Below are 18457 nucleotides of genomic sequence, written 5' to 3'. Positions count from 1 at the left end.
TATCAGGGGCTTAATCACCTAGTCATAACTCAATCATTTCTCCTCCAAACCTTCCTGCATTGTCTCACATGTGAGCTTTTGGGGGACACCCAAACCATAACACCTAGCCAACTTAGTGAGACTCTGTCAAAATAAAAATAAAGGGCTGGGGGTGTAGCCCTGTAGTAGATCACCTCTGGGTTTAATTCCCAGTATCACAAGAAAAAAAAAAAGAAATATATGCATACAAACTCAACAACCTACAGTCTCCAGAGCAGTCAAAGCTCTAATTCCAGCCCAGTCTATCTGACCATTCCACCGTAGCTCTAGGCTCTAATCACAAAGGAATACTCACATTCCCTCACCATTGCTTTCACTGTTCTGCTCCCAGCCCCCTTAGACTCAAAGTTACACCTCATGCTTGGGATTCCCTGTCACCTCCTCCTATCTAGGGTCGAGACTTAGAAGTCCTCTGATTTGATACCCTTGTACAACTACTACTTCCATGCTCCCTGGCACATTGCTCTTTCTTTTGTGAGAGGGCTCCATCCCATTTTATATTCTATACTTACTTATCTTCCTATCCCACATATTCTTCAGGTCTCTGTGTTAAAGACCAAAGAGCACTTCCTCCAAGATTTACCTAGATTTACTCAGATCCTTGAGCCACATCATAAAATTTTGCCTCTGAACTTTTCTATTCCTCAAACTTAAGGATTCCAATATCATAAATAAAAGGTTGATTATCAAAAAATTACTTTCTGCACCACGTCACAGAGGAAAACTTTGTGTCATAAAAGTTCTAGAGATGACCCAGTGAGAATACATATACTGAGATGTGAAATGTGGGAGCGTTTTTTTGTTTTTTGTTTTTAAATCCAGTTGCAGCAAGAAACCGCAGGCCCTTTCCAATAGTTTAAATTTGGTTCTCCAGAGCTGCACGGTTTTTCCTAAACAGGAGCTTCTCTTATCTTGTCACCAAAGTCAACAAGAGGTATGGTATTTGCATGTGTGAAGAGCACAGAGACATCTTGCCTTACTGGCTAATTCTAGGCACAGTGAATTCTGCCCATTGGTACAACTGTTCTGAGACTTCCCAAAGAATGCTGAACTTCGAACATTGCCCAAAGCAAAGGATGCATGACAAAGGGTGTACAAGAACACAGGCCCTTTACAACTCCCTCACTCTGAACTCTCTCAAATACAGGACCTTCACTGCTATATCTAGACCTGAACACCAATTTTCCCCTCATTTATATCTATTATATCCCCTTATTTCACAGATTCACATTTTGAAACCTCTTTTGTTTGTGGATATTTTTGTATATTCATTCTACCAGACTCTCCTCACAGATACATGAACCTGAAATACTATGGAAATCCGATTTGAACCTGAAATACTATGGAAATCCGATTACAGTAAAAATAGAGAATAAATGTATCCCATGTTTGCAGGGAAACTGATCCCTAGAGTTGGCACCCCCAGGAAGCACCCTAATTTGATGTGCTCCAAGCTTCAGAATGGGAGGCAGAGCACAAAGACTGAGGTGGAAGCCTGACAGACCTGACCAACTAACTCTCTTGCCCCCACCTGCCAGTGGCCTTGGGTAAGACACTTAACCTGTAAGTCTTCGTTTCCATTTTTGTACAATGGTCTAACATCTAGGATTGCTTTAAAGATTAGGAAATAAAATCTAAAGCCCCTGCAACAAAGCACCTATTATTTACTGAATAGTAAAGCAAATATGGTATTAGTATTACTTTTACTATGTTTATTGGGGAGTATTACCAATGAGATATTAGGCCTCTCAGAGCTTAGTAGAAGCTGAGCTGACCCCATGCCCTGGTCCCAATTTCTAGAGCAATCCCCATTTTAATATGTTCCATCTCACTCACAGAGGGACATTCAGGTTTGTCATATGGCAGCTCAGAAAATATAATAGTTCTATCTATACAGTTCATAACTGACCATAAGGAAAAAATGATACAATTCAGTAGACCCAATTATCACACACTAGCAAAAATCAAATCTTCAAAAAGGAAAACTCAACAGACCATCAGCTTCAGAAGTCTCAGTTTAAGTTTTTTTAATACAATATTGTCTTATACACTCATTCACTACTACCCTCTTTGGTATATATAACTCAGCAGGAAAAGGAGACAGTGATGACTTTAATTGCATGAGCGCTTGAAACACCCCTTCCTGTTTGATAGCCAGTATACCCAGGTTTCTGAACATCAACCTCTGCCTTCTGTTGCTTCAGAACATCCCAAGAATGCAGGTTACATTTTGGTGATGCTAAAATCTCACTTCACTTAATACACATAAAAATCATAAACTGGTTAAGGCACTGCGCCCAATACTAAAAAGACTGCAGAAATGAGGAAACTGGCCCCTGCCCTCAAGTAGCACATACTCTAGGAGAGGCCAAATCGACACAAGTCCCTCAGAGTAGATGGAGTGAGTGCCAGAACACATCTGTGACAGTCAGGTTTGTAGGAGGGACAGCACAGATAGCAACTGGAGTGTAAGGAAGATACAAAAGTGGGGGAATGAGACCCACAGTGGGGCATGCTTATAATCCCAGCAACTTGGAATGCTGAGGCAGGAGGATCACAAGTCCAAGGCCAGTATGGGCAACGTAGCGAGACCCTGACTCAAAATAAAATAAAAAGGAAGAAGAAAATAAATAAATAAAAATTTTAAAAAATAAATAAAAGGGGCTAGGAGTACACCTTAGTGGTAGAGTACCCCTGGGTTCAATTCCTAGCACCAGGGGGAAAAAAAAAGACTAACTGAACAAGATTCAAATGTTTATAAAAGATGGCACTACAGAAAGGAGAATAGTACTTGCAAAGAGCAGCAAAGCAGTTATAGGGAAGAGGTCAAGGAAGAGGTAACCAGCCTGGGTGGGGCTGGCATAGAGTAAAGATAAGACAGTAGCTCCCAACCTTCCCCATGCCCATGTCCCCTGAGGAGCTTTCCCAAAATGCCAATGCCTGAGGCCACCCTCAGAGATTCCAGTACAGGTTGTGAGGTGGAGGAAAGTACACTTAGGAAGACTAGTAAGGAGAAAAGTCGTGATATCTATTTCTCCTGAACCAATTATTCAGCACAAGAAACTAAAAATGGTTTGGGAGTCTGGATGAGAGAAGACAACTGTCTCCAGTGACGAGCTCTCCTCTGAGGAAGAGAAGAGCTAGAGGCTCTGTCAAGAGAGAAGCTAGAAGTCTGCACTGTTTGGAGGATAGCCTTGGGGGACCTGGGCAGGGAGACCTGGCAAGCAATCTTAACCATAGCTTCATTTTTAATGATGCAGAATTTTTTTTTTTTTTAAACATGAAATAGAACTCCATCTTAATCTACTCCAAGTTCCAACTGTTTGACTAGAACTATGGGTCATAAGAATACTTTGTTCTCTTCACTTTTGTTTGTTTGCCTACTTACTGGAGAAAGGAGGAATGCAGGAAGAGTTTTTGCTCTAAGTCTCAGGGCTACTAGATTGCCCCTGTGCAAAAGTCTTCCCTTCCCAGTGTTATCTTCCGGGGAGTTCAGCTGATGTACCTCCTCACAAAGTCATTTACTTCACACATCACATCCAAGAAGGGATAATGGGACTAGAACTGTCACCACTCTTCTTGGATGATCACTTACTTTGTGATCTGTGAACATCAAAAGAACAGGATGGTCTAGAAACTAGTTTACACTACATCCCAACAAAGGCAGCATTCTTTCTTCTCTCATTTGCACTAGCTAGGAAAACTTTTCATTCTCTCACAAACAGAACCATTCTGCCCCTTTCTCCAAGGTTCAATAATCTGAATTGGCTGAAATTGATTTCAGATATGTTGGCAGTCAACTAGCAAGTCCAGAAATGAAAACTGATTCTCACAAGCCCTGAGAATAACTTAATGCCCTTCTCTTATATGGATAAAAGGGGTGATTGCCTAAGTGGGTTGTCCTAAAATAAACTAAAGGCAGCTATGGGCACAAGAGGGAGGAACATCTCCAGGTTTTAGTTCACAACAGGGAAAGAAGAGGATGAAAGGAGAAGGAGATTCCAGAGCAAAAAGTGATCTATAGAAACTTATCTTGTGAATGTTCCTGCAGGGAGAAGCTGGGCTCAAGCTAAAAAGACCATACCACCAAAATATTTGAGAACTACTACCAACCCATCCCGGCCAACTAGAGTTAACAGCGAAAATTAGCACATTAACTCTTCTCAAATCCCACAGAGAAGAAAAACATTTCACAAACATAAACTACAGAACTATCATAACTAGTAATTCACTTGTTTTTGAACGGCACTATTCAAAATAGTAGAACTAGACCTATGTGGCTACTTACTGAGCATCTGAAATGTAGCTAATTTAAATTGAAATGAACTGTAAATGTAAAATACATACTGTATTTCAAAGGGTTAGTACAAAAAATGTTAAAATCTCAAATTTTATATTGATTATATGTTGAAATGATGAATATATAGGGTTAAATATAGTTACTAAAATCAAATTCATCTGTGTACTTTTGAAAACGTTTTAATCTAAATTACATATATGGCTAGTATTATATTTCTATTGATTAGTGCTCATTTAGAAAATGGTGAACTACAACACAGGTTTAGAAAACTTCAGATATTTCTTATTACCTTGATTTCTTTGCCATATTTGTTTTTCATCTGAAAGAGATGTACTATAGCACAGAACTCAGGAACTGTTTAAAACATGAAAAAAGCATCTGGACACACTGACCAGGATTTATAAAAATATGTAATTCCAAAGACAACAAGGAATGAGGGATATGTTTCTTACAAAAGATGAACACCTTTCCCTTTTGTCAATAACCCCTCAGATATTTATTTCATAATAGAAAACTATTTTACTTTGCCTTTCATTCCATGGCTCAATCTGTAAAACTATTCCTAAATATCATACTGAAGAATGAATGAATTTAGTGTTTCAGTTACTGAAATCACTATGTGCATTCAATACAGGTGAAGAAATAAGTCCTTTCAGGGGTTGACAACAAAGGTACTGTTCAAGGTCCACTCTTAGGTTATTCATTGTTCAATAGTAGGTTCCAGTATTTTTCACTATGTGACTTGGGGCAAACTACTTCACCTCTATTTCCTATGGCAATATGTACACATGCCATATGGAATGGCAATAGGTACATGAATGCCTTTGAGGAACATTTGGCACAGGCTGTATAATTAAGACACTATTAACTCCATTCTTCAACTCATAAGAGAGTAGGTAAAATACTACCAGAGAACTAGCTGTGTGACTGAACAAATAACCCTCTGCAGTTCCACTTCCTTAGTTGTACAATAAGAATAACATCTATCTTCCAAAAAGGAATCTGATGAAAACAATGGAAAGCTGAATGCCCAGTGTGTTGCCTAGCACTGAGGAAACAAAAACGCCTCTCCAAACTGCTCTTTGGGCGTCAGTCTCCACTGCCTTAAAGTTAATGGCTGCACCAAAATTGATAGGCTATATATAGTAAGTTGTTATAAAGCAAATAAGATTTCTAAAGCTCAGAAAATCTGTCAGCCTATTACAAGAAGCAGGCTTTTCAAAACCTTTCTGGATTTTCTTCACATACTAGAGGTTCACTATTAACAAGTTTCCACTGTAAAGTGGCTATTGTGTTCAGGTTCCTGGCACCTGAAAGAGAGCAAGCTGAGGACACCCACATACAAGGGCCAGTGATGGGTTTCTCAGGGTACCCAAGAATCCCCCAGCTCCAGCAGTAACTACCCTCCATGTGAATGGCTCCACCGCACTGTGGCTTACCCTTGGAATACTGAGGCCCCATTCTGTGCCTTGGCCACCCCAGGCCCTCAAACAGAACTTTCATTTGCCATAAACAAAGACAGATGCTTCTCCTCCTTTAGATTTGGCATCCCAATTTATTAGGAGTATAATTTCTCTCACTTCAGACCTGGGATCTGTTTGCTTTATCCATTCTATGGAATTTCTCTATACCTAATGACTGTCAAGTCTCACAGAGTAAGCTAAGGGGCAGAATTGAAAGATTTGGAATCATATATTATTCTTAACCTTTTTTTGAAGTAGCCAAATCTATTATAATACCCTAAAGCTGCATATATAATTCAGGGGATATGTATGCTTGGACTAAATAAGTATATAATAAACGAGAGAAATCTGGAAGAGTAAATGTTTTGGATGGGTTTCAAATGGATCACAGACAAGAAACTTAGGCATTGAGCATTTCAGCTTTAGCTTTTCAGAAAATGTCAATATTTCTAAGCATCTATATTGTTGTTCTGGGTTGTTTTGTTACATTCCCTAAAATGATCTCGAACTCCTGAACTCTGGTCTCAGCCTCCTCAAGTGCTGAGATTATAGCTGCACACCACTGCAGCAGGCTTCTAAATGTCTATATAAATCAACAAGTCCATTACCAAGTCATCTGCCTCTGTATTACAAGGCCTAATGGGGTTAAAAAAGGTCAGAGGCCTGAATCATCCAAATTCCCAATCTGTGTGCCAAAGCATATGCAGCAGATAATGAACCCATCTTGGGGACAGCTGGACAGACTTCCCATATGAAAGCATGTTTCTTCTCTGTACTCCAAATGTGTCTGCCCCCTTTGTGCCCCTCATTGCCCAGATCCAACCATATCACATTTGTTTACATGTTTCCCCCACATACTGGGTTCTTTGAAACCCAAGGACCAAGCACATTAACTAATGCTCAGTAACATTTGCAGAAGTAGGAACATCTACTGGCCTGGAGCTGAGGAGCCCTGTGGGCTGGGATTATGAAAAGCCACAAGATGAACAAGGTCAGTCTTCCTGGAAATCAAGCTTAAAATATTCTCTTACTAAAACTTTAAGATAAAGCAAATCCACATGGAATTTAAAAAATAAAAGTCTTGTGGCAGGCTGGCAGCTTCAATTTTAGGATTGTGTCCCTGACTGCCACGTATACAAGTTCCCTATTCTTTGTGGTAAAGGGACCCTGCCAAAGCTAAGAAATCCAGGAACCTGGATTCTCTATGTGCCTTAACTTTTAAGAAGCTGACAGCATTTTATCCAGGGGTCAAAGACCACTAATGCCACTTGTAGATGGGGTTGGGGGGACCTGGCAATATTGCCCAAACTACTCAGAAAGTTAATGCTGAATACAGGAAGAGTTCTCATCAATTGTTGGTCCAGGACATTACATAACTAAACTTTTTTAGAGGTGTTAATCTTAAAAGCTTAACTAAGGCTTCTTTGGGCCCTGGGACCCTTCACTTCCTGGAATGGAGGCCATCATCAAAGAACCCTCTTTTAACGCCTCTCGACAGCAGTACACCCTCAGAGGCTCTCCGTAAACAGGAATCAGAAGCACCTCTCCTGGGCTCCACGGATGGGCACCTCGGGCGCACACCTGCAGCCTCCAGAGGGATAGAACTCCGGCTGGAGCTGCGGTTGTGCAACCACCACCTCAAACTCCCTCTCGAAAGGGGCTCCCGCATTCCGGCAAAGGGCTTCCAACAGCCCAGAACTTTCTGAACTTTTCTCCACCCCCACCTTCGAGGCTCTTGGCCAACCCCGGCCAAGAGCAGGGCGAGTGGCAGGGCAAACATCCCGAGAGGGAAGCGGGGCTGCAGGACCAGCTCTCCACCTACAAGTGCCTCCGGGGCCGCTAAAGGGCCGGGACTCGGACCGGCGGGCCGACCGACAGGGCACACACAGACACGAACTCTCGGCCCGGGGCCAAGGTCCACACTCACCTTGGCCGACGTCTCCCCGAACAGAGGTCTGTTGTCCAGGCCACTGGTGCCATAGGTCCTGGTAGGAAAGTCCTCCATTTTGGGGTTTCTTTACTCGTCCCGAGCCTCTCAAAAGCCAGCCTGCATGACTCGGTCCACGACTCCAAACGCCAGACCCTCAGGGCGCACGCATGGCCGCAAGCCGTGGCGTCCGGGAAGTCCCCGAGGCGGCGGCGGGTAGGGGCTCACTCCCTGGGGACGCGGCCGCGCCGCCCGAGCGCCGCTGTCCTCCTCATCCTGAGCAGCTGCCGCAGGAAGTGAAAGGAAACAAACACCGCTTGGCCGACTCTCCGCGGGACGCCCCGCCCGGGCAGCTCCCACTTCCCCAAATCTCTGCCCCGGCGCCGCTCGCCGCCGGTTGCGGGCGGCAGGGCGAGCCCGGCCCGCGTCCCACCCAGCCCCGCGTCTCTACAGTTGCCGTGTTTTCCAGATGGTCTGGTGAGCGCGTATACCTTCGTGCTCACGGGGGTAGTTCTCATGGGAGAGCGCCAGGAGCCCCTCTGCGAGCCCACGGCGCCCTCAGTCCCCGAGCGGCGAGAGGGGAAGTTGCCCGAGCACAGCCGAGCGCTCCCCACACCCCTCCCGCAGCGCGAGGACTCGGGACGCGGCCGCGCCAAGCGACGGGGATCCCCTCGCCTGTGCGGCCGCTACCCCGGGCCGGCCGCGCGCGCCGCAGGAGCACTCGCCTGACCCCACACACTCTGGCTGCCCTCCCGCGCCCGCAGGCCAAACCTCGGCGTCCCCGGCCGCTCCCGGGACCGCGAGTCCCTGGTCCACGTCCCCGCCGAGATCCCGTGCAGCGGCTCTGGGAGGCGGGCTAGCCGCGAGGGGGAGGAAGAGCCCTTCAGCGCCGCGGCGAGCGGACCGCCGGCCCAGCGCTGCGCTGTGGGTCTCCTCTCAGCTTTCCTGACCGGGACCCGCGGCCACTGTCGCAAACAGGCCCGGCCCGCCCCGACCACGTCACCATGGAGGCGGCCAATCCCGCAGGCAGCCGCGCCGCATTGGTTGCGGAGCTTTATTTCTAGAGGTGCCAGTTTATTCTCCGTGGGGCGGCCGGTCTCCACGGCTACACATTTCTCAGCCTCTTAGTAATTAGCGTCTGCGCGATCCACGTGGGCGAAGCACGTTTCCGAAGATAGCCTTGCATTTGGCTGCAAGCATCTTAAGAACAATCGACCTACTTTAACCACTCTAGTCCGCACAACTAATACAGTTACTGGCAGTTTGTGTTGCTTGTATGTTTGTCCTGTTTTATTCTGTGGAGAGGATTCTGGATTGTTTACAGAAACAGTCGGGAGGTAATAGTGCTAGGTATTTCTTTGACTGTCCTCTCATTCTGCTAGAGATGGTGACTGACTGAGCATGTTTACTCCCACGGAGCCAGAGCTCCACGTTGTCAACGTCTTCCGTTCTAGGGCATAGAGAATTGGTCAGGCCATTAAAAGTAACATAGTGTCACTGTACATTTGGAGTCATTTATAAATATTCAGAAACACAGCCATGCAGAATTCTCCGGACACTATACAATGCCTAGATTGAAGAGAGCTCTGCAAATATTTGTGTTTAGGGAGAGACTGGGTTGGAACATTGTGGCCATACACTGCTTAGAATCAAAAGCCATGATTCCAGTGATCACTCAACGGTTTGGGACAAGGGACAGACCAAGAACCACATAGAATTGGCAACCCTGAGTAGAATTAGGGATGATGCATATCTGATCTATCAGTTACATATTTCACAAATGATTTGTTTGCTCAGTGCTTTTTGTGGAAAGAGCAATGCTACACAATCCTGCACCCAGTTCTATTAAAAGGTTGACTGGTCTTACAACTAGTAATTTACATTTAGCCAGAGTTAACAAAATACTTTTGAGAATCTGTTATATACCAGGAAACTACCAGATAGAATAATAAAGTGATCGAGATGGGTTTGAGCAATAATCCTGAAAGAACAATCTCGAATTGATATACAGAAAGATCGAAATTCCTAAAGTCTAAAATCCTGAAAGATCAAAACCTGAAAATATAATTCTGAAAAAATAATTTTAAAATTATTTAAAGATATATATTTACATTTTTAAAGAATTTATTGGAGAAACAAACAATAGAACACTTCACAGGCAAATTTACACACTAAAATAGACAATGGTAACATATTTTTGCAAGTATATCCACTCTGGCTATACTAACAATAAGCATATACTAATGAAAATTCCGTGGGTATAACAGTTATAAGCAGACATATTTATAAAGAAATAGGTCAAAAAGCAAAATGTATAAGTGTGTATCACTATTGTTGACAATTGTGTGCACCCTGATTTATAACTGTGGTCATTTGAAATACCATGAAAGACAACCCAAGTTTTTTAATGGGATCGTTCAAAGAGCTGGGATCTCAAGAATTTCATGTTTCATGAGAATGCAGATGTTCAAAAAGAACATCTCTTAATTTATTGAGGAAGTTTCAATGTTGTAATAGTGCATTTTTGAGGTGTTAAATTTATCAAAAATGCATAAAATCTCTAAAAGTCTTTACACAATTTATAAATCTAGCATTGACAACGATATGAAGATGAAATACAGAGCAGAGTGAATTATAAAAAAAAGATGCTGACAATTTTTTAAGTGGAGAAAATTTTAAACCAAAAAGAAAATTCAAATTATGAGTAAGTATATTACAGGGAAAGATTATGGGCAATTGCATCGATGTGGTCCCTAAGAACTGGCCAAGTTTCACAATCATTAACTATATTTTGAAGGTTTGCTCCTCAATGAATAATTGGTTGTTAGGTTTTGCTTCATTTTGTTTTGTTTCCTTTTATGGCATGGCTCCTCTTAAAGAATGCATTCACGTTCATTTTCTATGTGATGCTGCTCTTTTTGAAATTCTTCTGTGATTTGATATACACCAACTTGAGTATTCCCTATTAAAATTTCTCTCTTCTGTGACATCCCTCTCTGTTGTTTGAGATGTGGGGAAATCCGTTCTACATACAGTCACATACAGGCCACAACCTTGGTGGAAACAATTCTGGTGATTGAATAGCAATAAATACCATTGTATAAGTGTCTTCTTATTCTACTGTATACTTAATTATTTTAAAACCACTTAGTAGCTTCGCCTGGCTTCTTTAGGCAAATGCCACTTCAATTCATTAAAAGCTCCTAGAATTCCATCACCTGAAAGGAATGCCAACACAGACAAAAGACTCATTTTTAAACTGAAATTTAAAAATTGTAAAATACGTTGTTGCCATATCACATGGCCAATCTATTCCCCAGAATTCAAGTGTTCTAGCCTTCCTATATAGCCTTTTTTGGGGAGAATTGCAGTTTTCAGGATTTAAACATTTGGGATTTTAATTCTTTGAGATTGTGATTTGGGAGATTACAGACTTTTGGGATTTTGATCATTTGGGATGATGATGTTTGGGAATGGTGTCTTTTGGGATTATGATCAGCCCTGGGTCAAAACTCAGGCATAGTCTTCATCTTGAAACTGGAGTGGAAAATAGAGACATAATTACAATCCAGAGAAAGAAGGTGTGGTAACTAAGAACACAAGCTTTGAACTTGATCATATCTGTCCCCTAACCCTAATGTCACCATCTACAAGCTATGGGATCCTGGACAAGTTATCTAACATCTTCTGGGCTCCTTCATAGGTAAAAATTGGAAATGACAATAATAAATAGCGTTGTAATATCTAATATCAACTTGTTTCTTAAAGAAAATATTCAACAGTGAATATACAAGATACCAACAAATAGTAAATATCTGTTTTAGTCAGCATTTTCACTGCTGTGATTAAAAGATATGACCAAATAGTTTTAGAGGAGGAAAAGTTTATTTGAGAGCTTATGGATTCAAAGTTCTCAGTCCATAGAAGGCTGGCTCCATTCCTCAGGGCTTGAGGTGAGGCAGAACATTATGGCAGAAATGTGTAGCAGAGGGAAGCAGCTCACAAGGTGATCAGGAAACAGTGGAGACTCCACTTGTCAGATACATATACCCCAAAGCCACACCCCTAGTCCCACCTCCTCCAGCCACACCCTACCACTTAAGTTACCACTCAGTTTATCCCTATCAGGGGATTAATTCACTGATTAGGTTAAGGCAATAACACAATCATTTCTCCTCCAAACCTTCTTGTGTTGTCTCACACATAAGCTTTTGGGGGACACCTCACATCCAAACCATAACAGTATCCAGGTGGTGGTTGTCAAAAATGGTGACAAGTACTGTAAACTGGACACTAGGTACCAACTAGCTTTAGGAGGCAGGGAAAGCTTCTGTGAGGAAACTTAAATCAAGACCCAAAAGAAGAGGATGAGTTGGCCAAGATAAGGAAGAGAAGCAAGAAACCAGGCCGCTAAGGCCAGAGCCTCATTAGGGTGTATTTGAGAAGGAAGGCTGAGTCAGATGTAATGGCCTCACTCTGGAGCTGCTTATGCTCTATGGCATCAGTTTTCTATGTCTATGTTTCCTTTGTTCCCTTAAAATGGAGCTTCTTCATGATTACTACTCTTCCCAAACTTCCACTTACATATGGTTTTAGCTTGTTTCTGTGCTAAGCTGGGGTAAAATGGACCTTACAGCTCTACTGCCTGCTACTACTTGGCAGGCTCAGTCCCCGTTTTCCTATTCAGATTCCCATTCCCTTGAAGACTTTTATTTATTTATTTATTATTTGTACTAGGGATTGCACCAAGGGTCTTGAGGGTGGTAGACAAGTGCTCCCTACTGTACACCCCCAGCCCCTCCCTGATTGCCTCTGGCTGTGTTGCACTGGGAACTTCCTGTGCAAAGGTACAGGTCAAAAATGGCCCAGTTGCTATGGTAATTCAGGTCCGAGGAGGCTCCATTCAAAGGCGCAGATCTATATCAGTCCGGACCTTGAGCTCAGGCACCAGCTCCCAGAGACAGAATTCTGAACATAACAAGATAACTCTAATATCTCACCAGTCCTGCATCCTTCAGACTGCCTACTTTGCTGAAATTGTCCCATGAATAACATTTAGGTGAAACCTTATAATGGTGCTGAGTTAGCTCTGGGTCACTGCTCCTCTATCAAAGGGCAATGTCCACCTGGCCCAAGCTCTTCTCTATGTATGTCTGTCTTTTCTTCATCTCCTATCAGCCCTCGCCAGTCTTTCCCTGAATTAATGGCGGCAGCTGAGAGATGGGGCCATAGCACCTCCCATGAGGAATTTTGATTGGCTCAGTCCATACTATGGATTAATTTCCACTTGCATTAGGCCTTCTATTCAGCCAGCCAATAGGAAAGACCAGGTGGAACTAGTACCTTTTGAGCCCACCCTGGGTATCATGGAGGATTGTTCAAAAGAGGAGAGTATGCATGGAAATCATTGATAGGATTATCAAATGCCTTGACACTTGAAGGGTAAACTCTCCAGACCAGCAACATTGGCCCCATCTAGTAACCTGTTAGAAATGCATAATTTCATGCCTCACCTCAGATATACTGAATCACAAGCTACACTTGTTAAGTTCACCCAGAGGATTCAGATGTATATCAAAGTTTGAAAAGTGCTCATTTCACATACATCTACTTTTAAAAATGAACTAGTGCCATATAGTTGACCCTCTCAATGCCATGACTTCTCAAGTCTTGAGCATCATTCTTCTTCAACCCCCTATTTCTAGTGTACATTCTGAACTTTGTCAATACCCAGAATTTCACCATGTCTGAAATAAGTACAGACAGACTATTTGGTAAGCCTCATTCACCAGTTCTTCCCATTCTCTCATCATGGGCAGTATATCAATCCTTTGGTCACTGTAGTGTCTCTGATCTTTCGGTCTCTTGGCTTTCCCCTGGTGGATCTTCTTCCTGTTTTCACTGTCTTCTAATTTAGATTCTGTGTTCTATTACTGAAGTTACTCTTTTGGTAAAATCTTCAGTTCTCTTACACTATTTATTTTATTACACTTGTGCAGAAATTTCCCTAAGATATTAATCTGTCTGCTTTCTCAGCTTTTGTGACCCAATATCTAATGCAGCTAGATGGCAGAGAAGGGGAATTATAAATGCCCCTGATTGGAATGATCTTAAACTGAGGATAGCTGTCATCAACTGTGTTCTTGAAACCATCTGGAAATCCTGTGTTGCCTGGGTAACTCTCTCCTATGGTATCTACCTTCTTCAGACTCTGGTCTCTTTCCACTTCTCCTTTAGTCTCAGTAGATGAGTCAGCCACTTCACAGGGAAGAAACAAAAGCCATCAAATGGGATTCCCACAATCCACAACAAACCTCCACATCCCCCTTTTTTCCACCCTCTTCCATCACTCCTTCCCTCCAATTAAAATAGAAGAGGTTTTTACCCACCTCTCAAATATGACATCCACTTGTATCCCACAATCACAGAGGTCTCACTCTACCAATTAGATTTTTTTCTCCCCTATGGAAAACATTTAAGCATGCTCAGTTTCAACCATGTGAAAACAAACAAAAAATCTTGCACTGAACTCATGTCTCCAGCTGGCTACCACATGCTCTTCCCACATCCTCTGTGGAACTCCTGATTGCCCATACAACCATCTTTCTCCTCTCCATTCTTCATTGGAAACAAGAGTCTACCTTCCAACACGAAGGACAAAAATGCTGGATGTTCACTTCCAGAAACTGCTTGATGCTAGGAGGAGATGTGAGTGCTTAGGCCACTGAGTCATTAGGGCAAGTGTGGTAGGACATGTCAAAAAGGTTTCCTCTGATAAAGGAGGGGGGGCACATGAAGACAACCACCCCTCCAGTTGTCTTCATCTAAGGAGGTGATGTGTGGAGATGTTTCCAACATCTTATGACCATGAAGGATGGCCAAGTGTATCCCAGAGAAGTCAACCACAGTCTCAACCTGTGACCTGTCTTCTCTGGCTTCTTGTTAATTGTGTATCGGGGGAGGAGGGTATCTATTATGTAAATCACTTTTATTTTAGTATTCCAATCTTTACAGCTAAAAACATTGAAAACATTTTCAAAGTCAAAATTTCTATAAAGAATGTACCAATTTACAGTTTATAGCCAATTCCTTACCTCCCACATTTACGTCAACTCACAGAAATCTAGTTTATACTCACTCTAACACCAATATTCTCCCATGGAGGCTCCAGGGAGGGCTTACTGCTGAATCCTGTGGAAGTGGTTTAGGACTTCTGCTATATGACTTCTCGGCAGCACTGAGCATAAAAAAAATCTCAGACAGGCTTCACTACAGCTCTCTGCTCTTCCTCTGGGCTTCTCTTTATATCCCCCAGGACCCTGTTCTTGTCATTTTTTTCTCTTCTCACTACACACTTTGCAAGGGCTAATCATCCATATCTGTGGCTTCAATTAATATTACTATACTACTTTCCCAAGGCTATGTTCATGGACGCCCACCACTTGTCAGGAGACGTGTAATTTACAAAGCCATTTTCAAAGTTGACAAATAATTCTATTCATTTCAGGTGAAATTTGTGTCTCTGCTTTCATCGTCTGTATAGTAGAGCTGTCTTGGTAGAGAGCAATGATTCTCAATTCTGTCTGGAAATTAAAATGCTTGGAGAGTTATTTAGTAGCCTAGACCCACACCCCAGACCAATGAAATCAGATTTGTTAAGATAAGATCCAGGGGGTTTTCAAGATGGCGGCCTAGAGGGTGGCTGCATTTCGTGTTGCTCCAGGACTCAGGATTCAAGAGAGGAGATATTGGGACGCTTGGGACCAACTCAAAGTAGCCGGGTGACTCTCACCCCCTGGGGGGGCATCCCGGATGGGATGGGGGTCCCGGAACGCAGGAAACTTTGTGAAGTAGAACTGCCCGCGAGACGCCCCTCCCCCCGCTGGAGCAGTGAACACGGATAGCTGGGAGCGCCGTAAAGGAGGCCGCTCGGCACAGCGCTGGGACTCGGAGCAGCCACTGGGGCTCCGGCGGCTGCCCGGGGGAGGAGTGGCGGGGAGAACTGTGTGGACTCAGGACACTGGGGCCTGCCCTGAGGAGGAGGAGAGGAGCGTGGCCACTTGGATTCGGAGAGACTGCACCAGAGCTGCAGGCGGTTGCCAGAGGAGAAGCTGCGCGGCGAGCTGTTTGGAATCAGAACGACGCTTCTGAACACCGGGGCCTGCCCTGAGGACGAGGAGGAAGAGGAGCGGCCGCTTGGATTCGGGTGACTACACGGGAGCTACAGGCGGTTGCCAGAGAAGGGGCTGCGTGGCGAGCTGTTTGGACTCTGACCACTTCTGAACCCCGGGGCCTGCCCGGAGGAGTAGGAGAAGGAGGAGAAGGAGCGCGGCGGGTCCTTTGGACTCGCAGTGACTGCATTAGCGCTCCAGGCGGCTGCTCAGAGGAGAAGGCGAGTGGTGAGTTGTTTGGTCTTAAAGTGACAGCTCCTGAACACAGGGGGGCTGCCTGGAGGAGAAGCGTGGTGGGACGCTTGGTCTTGAGTGGCCGCACCAGAGCTCCGGGCGGTGCCCAGAGGACCCGTGCAGCGGGTCACGTGGATTCAGAGCCACTCAGAGGGACTGCTCCTGAACACCCGGGGGGTTATCTGGAGAAGGAGGAGGAACGGGGAGGGTCACTTCGACTCGGAGTGATTGATTGCCCCGGGCTACGGGTGGTTGGTGGGAGGAGGAGGCACGAAGTGAGTTTCTTGGACTCCTAGTGACCGCACCGGCATACTGGGCGGCTGTCTGGAGGAAGAGGCCTGTGGCGGGTCTCTGGGACTCAGAGCGATTGTTCGGGGCCACAGGTGGCTGCTCAGAGGAGGGGCCACGCAGCCAGGCGATTAGGTGCAGAACAGGGTCCCAGGATCTAGGAGGCTTCTGGGTGGAAGAGCCGCACAGAGACAGGCTTAGGGCGGAGCGAAGGTTCCAGGCCTATGGGCAAATTCTCTGAGGAGGGGCAGCCTAAGGAGATTCATCTGTGAAGGGTGAGGCTCCCAGGCCCAGGAGGTAGGGCCGGGTCCCTGGAAACTTTGCAGAGGAAGGCAGCCCAGCCCAGGCAGTAGCTGTAAATTGAGGGGAACCTCTAGGAGGAAACTGACCAGCGAGACCTCCCCACTGGGTGAGTCTTCCCTGCCTGGTGAGGTTTCCCCACAAGGACGGTAAAACCAGAGACACAGGCCCAAACAGGCCTTGCCTCAGCCCACAGCCTAGGTCCCCTTTGGATGACCATTGGTCAACAAGTGGAGGCACCTCTGCCCACTAGCAGGGAATATACCCCACCTGAAGGCCACCACTCCTAGAGAGGCAGCTTCCTTGTGGAGCACCGCATTATCAACTTCCTCCAAGACTTCAGCCTACTGAAGGCTAAGAGGGGATATATATAGAAATCTTCAGGGACATTGTAAATCAACAGAGGAAATCTGCAATATCTCAGCGGTCCACTGATATCTGAACAATATGAGAAAACAAGGAAAGAAAATGCTGCAAACAAATCTAGATGTTACATCAATAAAACCCAATGACAGCATGGCAGAAGAAATGACAGAAAAGGAGTTCAGAATGTACATAATTAAAATGATCAGAGAAGCAAACGATGAGATGAAAGAGCAAATGCAAGCATTGAATGATCGCACCAATCGACAGTTAAAAGAGCAAACACAGGAAGCAAAAGATCATTTCAATAAAGAGTTAGAGATATTGAAAAAAAACCAAACAGAAATCCTTGACATGAAGGAAACAATAAACCAAATTAAGAACTCCATAGAAAGCATATCCAGTAGGATAGAACACCTGGAAGACAGAACCTCAGACATTGAAGACAAAATATTTAACCTTGAAAACAAAGTTGAAGAAACAGAGAAGATGGTAAGAAATCATGAACAGAATCTACAAGAACTATGGGATATCATGAAAAGGCCAAATTTAAGAATTATTGGGATTGAGGAAGGCCTAGAGAAACAAGCCAAAGGAATGAACAACCTATTCAATGAAATAATATCAGAAAATTTCCCAAATCTGAAGAATGAAATGGAAAATCAAGTTCAAGAGGCTTACAGGACTCCAAATACACAAAATTACAACAGACCCACACCAAGGCACATTATAATGAAAATACCTAACATACAAAATAAAGACAGAATTTTAAAGGCTGTGAGAGAAAAGAACCAAATTACATTCAGGGGGAAACCAATACGCATATCAGCAGATTTTTCAATCCAGACCCTAAAAGCTAGAAGGTCCTGGAACAACATTTTTCAAGCCCTGAAAGAAAATGGATGCCAACCAAGAATCTTATACCCAGCAAAACTTACCTTCAAATTTGACGATGAAATAAAATCCTTCCATGATAAACAAAAGCTAAAAGAATTTACAAAAAGAAAGCCAGCATTACAGAACATTCTCAACAAAATATTCCATGAGGAAGAGATGAAAAACAAAGAAGCAAATCAGCAAAGGGAGGAATTATCCTAAAGGAATTGTCAAATAAAGGAGGAAACAAGTTGTGTCAAACAAATAAATAAACAAAATTTTAAAAATGAACCAAATGACCGGGAAACCAAATCATTTCTCTATAATAACCCTGAATGTTAATGGCCTGAATTCATCAATCAAAAGACATAGACTGGCAGACTGGATTAAAAAGAAAGATCCAACAATATGTTGCCTGCAAGAGACTCACCTCATAGAAAAAGATACCCATAGATTAAAGGTGAAAGGATGGGGAAAAACATACCATGCACATGGA

At 43.8% G+C, this 18457-nt stretch overlaps 1 protein-coding gene across 2 annotated transcripts in view; it reads right to left on the bottom strand.

The window, feature by feature from the left end:
* Positions 1 to 8722, bottom strand: part of TMEM243 (transmembrane protein 243) — a 54701-nt gene extending 45979 nt beyond the window's left edge. The window contains exons 1-2 of one of the 2 annotated variants that reach the window (XM_079151724.1): positions 8501 to 8722; positions 7730 to 8013 (exon numbers count right to left, since the gene is read on the bottom strand). In XM_079151724.1, coding sequence (XP_079007850.1) covers positions 7730 to 7807 — 78 coding nt within the window. In that variant the 5' untranslated portion in view covers positions 7808 to 8013; positions 8501 to 8722. The remainder of the gene's footprint in view (positions 1 to 7729; positions 8014 to 8500) is intronic. The other variant, XM_079151723.1, reaches the window with a different exon arrangement.
* Positions 8723 to 18457: the final 9735 nt, after the last annotated feature.

The sequence above is a fragment of the Sciurus vulgaris genome, assembly GCF_902686455.1.
Source record: "Sciurus vulgaris genome assembly, chromosome: 8".
In the NCBI taxonomy this organism is placed as follows: domain Eukaryota; kingdom Metazoa; phylum Chordata; class Mammalia; order Rodentia; family Sciuridae; genus Sciurus; species Sciurus vulgaris.
Note: the sequence above shows the minus strand (reverse complement) of the source record. Positions and strands in the feature narration are given on the sequence as shown.